General features: G+C 44.7%; 1 protein-coding gene across 1 annotated transcript; it reads right to left on the bottom strand.

Annotated features, from left to right (window-relative positions):
• On the bottom strand, positions 1-3,385 carry LOC120703704 (transmembrane protein 258-like). The gene is made up of 4 exons (XM_039987858.1): positions 3,235-3,385; positions 3,037-3,137; positions 374-452; positions 1-285 (listed from the first exon to the last, which is right to left on the bottom strand). Exons 1-4 carry the CDS (start codon positions 3,235-3,237, stop codon positions 238-240), a joined length of 231 nt encoding a protein of 76 aa, XP_039843792.1. The 5' UTR covers positions 3,238-3,385; the 3' UTR covers positions 1-237.
• Between the last annotated feature and the right edge of the window lie 4,382 nt (positions 3,386-7,767).

Here is a 7,767-nt window from a genome sequence, read left to right as displayed (position 1 = left end):
AAGATAACCAGCAACATGAAGTGCTTGACTGACATTATATCGGAGACCAGGGCAAAAGTCCACAAGTATGATTAATAAGCTTAGTGGGCTCCATCTAAAACATGTCACATGACTGCATATCGACCAGGAGGGCCAGGAGCATATCGACCAGGAGGGCCAGGATAGCATAGTTTCAGAACCTGGCATACTCTACAACTACGGCTGGAGAACAAAACAATAGTCTTGCATAGCCAGTGATCAGACATAAACACCACTTGCAAGGAGCACGAACAGAGACCCAAAGCCCTGCAGAACAATTAAAGCCAACTTAGACATGACTGACTCGATCGCACTAAGGATCTGCAAGACAACCAAATATCTGTAAAGCACTTACCAGAAATACAGAAGCAACAGCTGCTGTTGCGATCTCCTTTGCCAGGCTACGGCTCCGCCTGGATGAAGTTGCTTCATAACTGAAATATACCAAACATTACCAAACAACTCTTACTGTTTATTTTGAAATCTGAAACATGCCTGGCTCAGCATTCACACAGTATCCATAGTTCATGTCCTTGCTTATTTTGAAAAATTAGTTGTCTTAGCAGTAACAAGATTTCATTTATTCCCTCCGATAATATAGGTCTGTTTGGAATTGAGCATAAGAATTAAGGTGATCGGTAGAATGAATATATTATCCATCATCAAAAGAGTTAAGATGGGTAGCAAGTTTATTGTATTAATCAATGTGCATTTTAAGTAAGGGTAGACATGGAAAATGAGGAAAAAAGGTGAATTGGAGTTATCATGGAGTTATATTTGGTGCGTTTAGGAGAAGGTCAGATGGACTTCTATTTGGGATAAGATGGGGAGTATTTGCCTATTTGGCAAGCAACTAGCTGACAAAACAGATGTCCAGTTTAGTCCTGGGATAACATTCAGCAATTCCAATAGCCTGCTACTTGGCTACCGCAATCTGGCACTCCAAATACTTGAGTTGGAGGCAGGAACCTACTGGCAAGTGGTAGTCATGTTTTGTTATATTGTGCAGTAGACAAACCTAAATAAACTACATTGATGGGACATAAAGTATGATAAAATTGAAGTGTTCAACAAGAAAAGTACAAATGTGCTAATTGAGATTTAAGGCGATATTGGATATCAAAGTAGACATTATTTTTTTTTTAGAATTAGTTAGGGCCACTTATGCTGGACATGAATATTCAGATAGCCATGGTTTCACTTTCACACACACAAAAAATGATAGTCAGTAGCACCCACATCCCACAGCGGGTAAGTAGCACTAGTTGGTCAGAGTTAACGTCTAAGGTCAATAAAAGGCCCATGAAACCATAATAACCAGGCAAGTTACCCCCAGCTTGTCAATTCATGCATGCATAAGCAACCATGGTATGGTACTTTCCTAGAGTAAATCATGCCAAGTTTCCTACATTGTGCTTCCATTCCAGCAAGGCAGCAACCAAACTGTGACTTCACACATTTTACAAACCCAGGATCCAAAATTCAACAAAACAAAAGGATAATCCCTCCTCCGTGAATGGTGACGCTTGGGTCCGTGACATAACTGGAGCTTTAACCGTCCAGGTAATTCTGGATTACTTCCTCATCTGGGATCGGACTAGAGATCTACAGCTTGATGAAAACTTGATGGATAGAATATGTTGGAAATGGACATCGGACAGAGTGTTCTCTACTGCTTCTGCGTATCGGTCCTTCTTCATTGGTCAACACCCGGTTGAGGGAGCTAAGCTCCTCCGCAAGACTCGTGCGCCAGGAAAATGCAAATTTTTCATCTGGTTGGTGATCCATGACCGCTGTTGGACAGCAGCTCGAAGGAAAAAGCATGGGTTACAGGATGACGATTCTTGTGCGTTGTGTGCACAAATGCCGGAGACGGTGGATCACCTGTTAATTGCATGCCCGTTTACGAGAGAAGTCTGGTTTCGCTTGCTGCGTAGATTTGATTGGGTGTCCTTGGCGCCGAATGCCCAGTCCACTTTCTTCGTTTCCTGGTGGTCCACAGCGAGGAAACAATTGTCTAAGGACAACCGTCGTTGTTTGGACACCCTAGTAATTCTCACTTCTTGGCTGCTTTGGAAAGAGAGAAATGACAGGACTTTCGATCGACAAGTACGTACAGTCCATGATGTACTTGCACGCGTGTACGATGAGATTGTTGATTGGTTTCAAGCAGGGTTTAGGTGCCTTGAGTCGGTGGTCTGTAAATTAGGTAGGCTTTCGGGTCGCGCAATAGGGATCGTGTAATCGTTTTCTGTCGGTCATTCTGGAGTCGGTTATGGTTCTGTAACCGACTCTTTTGTAACACTTCTCTTCTCTTCTTAATGAAAAACGTGCCCAGGCACGGTCGCGAAAAAAAAAGGATAATCCATCCTCCACCTGAGTGAAATGTTAATAGACTCCAAAATGAACTAAAGAACTAGCAAGGTCACAATCGCAAGTCCATCATTTTCGTGGCTTGATGCTGCAACCCCCAGAAAAGAATTTTTCGTAATCAATGAACCCCACAGGGCCAATTCATGAGATCAATGTAAGCACCAACACCTGTGTTACTGTCATGACATCCAACATCAAATCCTACAGGGCTTAAAACTACTGCACAGCTAGGAAGGACTCAAACCATCAAAATTCTCTGGATGCTGCTACCACAGTGAGTCAGTGACACTACAGACACATGATTACAAGTTCCTCAATCAATCCTAAATCTACTGGCTCGACTAACGACATCAAGTTCAGCACAACTCCTGTGTAACTGGCAACCAACATCCTAAAAACCCCGATGGCACTGACCAGCAACACATCGCTCGGGATGATAGATCAAACCAGCTAACATATGGTAGAAACAGATGAGATCTCCAATCCGAACGGGCAGACAGGTCAGCTCAAGACCCGATAAAAAAAAACAGTATGCTAAAACATCAGAATCAGATCCGGACAGATCAGGGCCTGAGGCAACCGATGCGCCAGATCGCAAGGTACACGGGGGCAGTACAGTTGCAGATGGCGTGGGAGGCGACTCACATGAAGAAGGAGGCGGTGAGCATGAGTCCGACGGAGACCATGACGACGGCCAGCGTCGGGTACCACTCCACCGGCACGGGGCTCGAGATCGCCTTCGCCGCCTGCGACACCCGATCACACAAAATCCCCCCGCGTCAGCGCATCGGGATCGCAAGCAGAACCCCAGATCCAGGCGAGTGTAGGCAGCGGAGGACTCACCATTCCGTCGGATCTGCCGCCCGCCGCTGTGGTCGCCGCCGCTGCTCTGCCTACCACGTCGTCTCTTCGGTGGCGCCGCGATTGAGCTCACGACTTCTGGCGAGGGGAGAGGCAGATGAGGTGAGGGATCCTCAAGGGTTATCGTGGGCCGTCAGATTGGGATCCGATGGCGAGGGTTTTCGTGGGCCGTCAGTTTGGGATCCGGAGGAAATTGAACGGGCCGTCCGATGAAATGGGGCAGTAACGGCCTGTTCCCTTCGTGGACCAGCCCAACGAGCCCCTGATGCAATAGAACCGGAAAAATCAGGATACAAGATACATTTTGATCCAAGTGGCCTGAATCCAAGGTAGTAAAATTTTAGGGGAGCGGTTATACGCTAACCGTGTGTTTGGTTGGTGGAAGAAATCCAACCCGGATGGGTCGAACCAATTTTTTAGGATGTTTGGATGGGGAGGAGCAAGGGTTGGAGCGAACCCAAATGGGAATATTCGGTCAATACGCGGGTCGGCTCCGTCCGTTGAAATCGGGCGGACGGAGCCAACCCCGATTTCCTCTGTGGCTGAGTGCTCTTCCCGTGAAGTCTCCGTCGTCCGCTCGACCCGGCCCCGTCGCAGCCGATTCGGCTCCTCCGTCCCTGTCGCGGCCGCGCGCGCCCGTCCTCTCCATCCCTGTCGCGGCCGATCCGCCTCCTCATCTTCTCGGCAACTCGCGGGACGGCGGCGTCGGCCCACGGTGGCGCGAGCATGCGAGCACGCGACTGGCGAGCGCCCACATTCGGCGGCGGTCGAGCGCGTGGGGCGGCCGGAGGCGGGGCGGCGGGCGAGCGCGTGGCGATTCGGCGGCGGGCGGGCAGGCGGGGCGGCGGGGCACGATGGGCCTCCACGCCTCGACCTGCTCCGGCGTCCAGATGCCGGGGGTCTCCGGGTACCCCTGCGCGGTGGCGGACACGCCCGTGGCCTCCGTGATGAGGAGGCCGCCCCTGGTGGCGCGCTGCGAGTAGTACACGGCGGCGTGCGGCTGCGGCACGTTGCCGTAGGAGCGGCACCGCGTGAGCGGCGCGAGCACCACCCGGTGGGCGAGCTCGAGCTGCCCCGCCTTGAACGGCGTCAGCAGCGGCATCGCCTCCTGATGCGCCATCTCCTGTGAGCTTCTCCTGGCCGGTCGGAGGTCGGCGGCCTGCTGATGCGAGTGGTGGGTTGGGAGGAATGGAGCAAGCTTTGCTCTCGGATCAAGTCTGCTTCGTGGTCGCTTCGCTTTGCTCGTTTGCTGTGCTTGTGTTTGGTGTCTCAAATCGGGCCGGGGCGCGTGGGGCGGCCTCCGGCGGCGCGCGCCCCTCCTCTCCGGCGAGCAGGGGCCTCTCTCCCCGTTCCGAGCGCCGAGGTGAGGAGGCCATGGAGGAGAAGCGCCCCTGCTTCTGTCTCTGTGGGAAGAGGAAGGAGTCCATGAGAATGACATGTGGGACCCAAGATTACTGTGCTAACGGGTTAAAAATGGCATCCATCCCCTGTTTTTTGTTTCTTCAACCAAACAAGAAATGGGTTGGTTCTATACTCAAAACTAGAGATGAAACCAAACAAAAAACGGGTTGGCTCTATCCCCAAAATGAGAGATGGAACCAACCCATCCTACTAGTCCCGCAACCAAACACACGGCAAGACGATGGTTCCCATATCCATCACCCCAAGAAATATTTTTCACATTTAGTTAATGGGCTACCATCCCAATAATCTCCGATGCAGATTTGATCCGCTCTAATCATTCAAGATAGAGAACAACCAGTGCATACATGCAAAAAAGACAAAACTGGTGATGTCATCCCAAATGCAAGAAAATTTAGAACTTAAAAAAATTATAAATCTTGAACCGTGTATCCAAATTAAATTTAAATTGTATCATTAACTTTCTTATGACAAGATCTTTAAAATAAGATCACACTTGCCTATATTTACATGATATTTTTTAAAAAATATTTTTGTAATACTCAATAATTAATTTCGGCTACTACAAATAAATATTTTAACAACACGAATAAATATTTATTTTCCACCAACAAAGAGTTAAACATAGCGAACAAATAATAATATACAATGAATAAAATATTACACATTGCGAACATTTGATTGTATAGAATAAATAATAAAAAGGAAATATCACGAACAAATGAGTCAACACGATGGAATAATTTAATTGACAAAGCGAACAGATAATTTGGTGTTACGAACAAATTATTTACACGTAGATAAATAATTTTACATGAAGACAAATGCATCTACATCATAAAAAGTTATTTTTCTAAGTATATATACACGCTAAAAAAGTTAGCATATAAAGAAAATAAATTATTTCATACCCCAATCTATAAGTCTACAATACAAATAAATTAATATACGGTTAGCATGACTCAATCGTAAATGTGAACAAATATTTATACAATAACAATAGGTAAGTATACATCTATTAACATTTGAAACAAACTTGGTTGATCTTAATTATAAAGGATAAAAAATTAAATATAGATTAGGCTCATAATAGAAAAGAAAGAACGATTAATAAATAGATACAAAGGACTAGACAAAAGTGCAAGGAAAGAAATAGGAAAAAGGAGAAAAGAATGAGAGGAACAAGTTTATAGAAAAAATAGATAAACATATGAAGCAAAAATAAGTAAAAACAATGTACAAATGCATTTTGAAGCATCAGAGATTATCCAAATAAAATAGATAAGAAAAAATAAAATAGTGTACATCTGGCTATTTAGTGGATATATTTGCATTCAATGTCAGTGTGCATGTCTAAAATAGTGAAACACACGATAGAAAAAAAAATAAGAAAAAGATGGCAGGATCATTTATTGCTCCACTAGGTGTCAGGTGAAAGCACGAAACATGCTGCCTTATCTACTACATGCGCTCTTGGTATAAACTGTCACCTACCTAGAAAGTTAAATTGCTATTAGGTCAAATAAGTCCGCAGAGAGCCCATTACCAGCTTCAGGCGAAGGTTTTAATTTTTGTAGCCCGAGCGACATATAGTCGCAGCCTAATTTTAGGGCCATAGATCTAGTATACGTATGCTATGCAAACTACCTTCGTATGCAAACTATAGAAACTCCAATCTCAACCACCGGATCAAGATCCAAGGGGCAGAAGAAGGGGGGTAATTTTACAATTAACCGCCCACCTTGATTAGATGATCACACTTTTGCAAATCCTCCCTTCCACTTCCCAGGCGCGCCCTCCCCTCCGGGATCTTGATCCGGTGATACAAATTGGAGTTTTCATAGTTTGCATACGAAGGTGGTTTGCATAGCATATGTTGCCATAGATCTATGATATTTCTTTTTTTTTGCTTTTTTCTGAACAATACCTCCTTCTTTTCCGATTCACAGTGCTCGTGTCCACGCACATATACTAAATTATTAATCCCATGAGGACGTGCGCAAATCCCACCAATCTTAAGACAGGCAAAATCGTTTTGGACACAGCACCCAGAATCAGAAAAATATTACTAATCCCATGAGGACGTGCGCAAATCCCACCAATCTTAAGACAGGCAAAATCGTTTTGGACACAGCACCCAGAATCAGAAAAATACAAGCACGCGTGCCGAGTCTGGACTTGAACGTTCCACTATGAAAACCTAACCAGCTGAGCCGAGGTATAATAAATGGGTACAGCTAACATACGGCCGGTCTTAATATAGGCTGGCCATACGGCCACCCCGTTTTTGATAAAAGCAAAATATATAAGGCTAATCTTTCCGATTTTGGCAAAAAAGTAGGTAGACCAGAGAAAATGCTAGCACCAATCAAAACTAAAATTTTCACCGAGAAGCAGCCCACACTACTGCCCCTCCTAATTTGCTTGCTTCTAGATGTTTCAACAAGTGCAATAAAAAAAACTTTTAGGATCTCTTAAGCAAAGCTTTGAAAATCAGTAAGCAAATTAGAACATATACAAATACATTTTTACCCATCTAAATTTTAAACAATAACAAAGTTCCAACCACAAGCATACATCTTATTGCCTGATTGCCTCCACTATTGTACTGACCAAACAAAAAATTGGAGCTACTACAACTACTACTGCAACTAAACTACTGCCGATGACAATCTGATGAACTTCCAGGCCACTAAACACCAAGCTCTGAGAAAAAAAAAGTTGTCTTTATGATCAAAATTGAAAACTCTATAAGGGACGTACCAAAAGATATAATGGTAGGAACCTTACAGCTGACAAGCATATTATAGTGCCAATTCGCCGAGGAAACTTACAGGCAGAAAAAAGGCACATCAAGTTTCAGGTCCTAAACACTGTTTTGTGTCGCTGAAATGAGGAAAGGAAACATAGATTAGTGAAAGAATAACAAATGCAGTTAGTATTAGGAGTAAATATCAGCAAGGTTGAATACCTCTGGTAATAAAACAGTGCTAGTCTCTATATGACCTACTCATGATCATATTATTTCTTAATTCAAAAATCATATTATTGCCTAAAATAAATGCATAATATGCCCAATCTAGAACAATGTTA

This window comes from Panicum virgatum, chromosome 4K, assembly GCF_016808335.1.
Source record: "Panicum virgatum strain AP13 chromosome 4K, P.virgatum_v5, whole genome shotgun sequence".
Classification (NCBI taxonomy): Eukaryota; Viridiplantae; Streptophyta; class Magnoliopsida; order Poales; family Poaceae; genus Panicum; species Panicum virgatum.
This window is presented reverse-complemented; position numbering and strand designations above follow the sequence as displayed.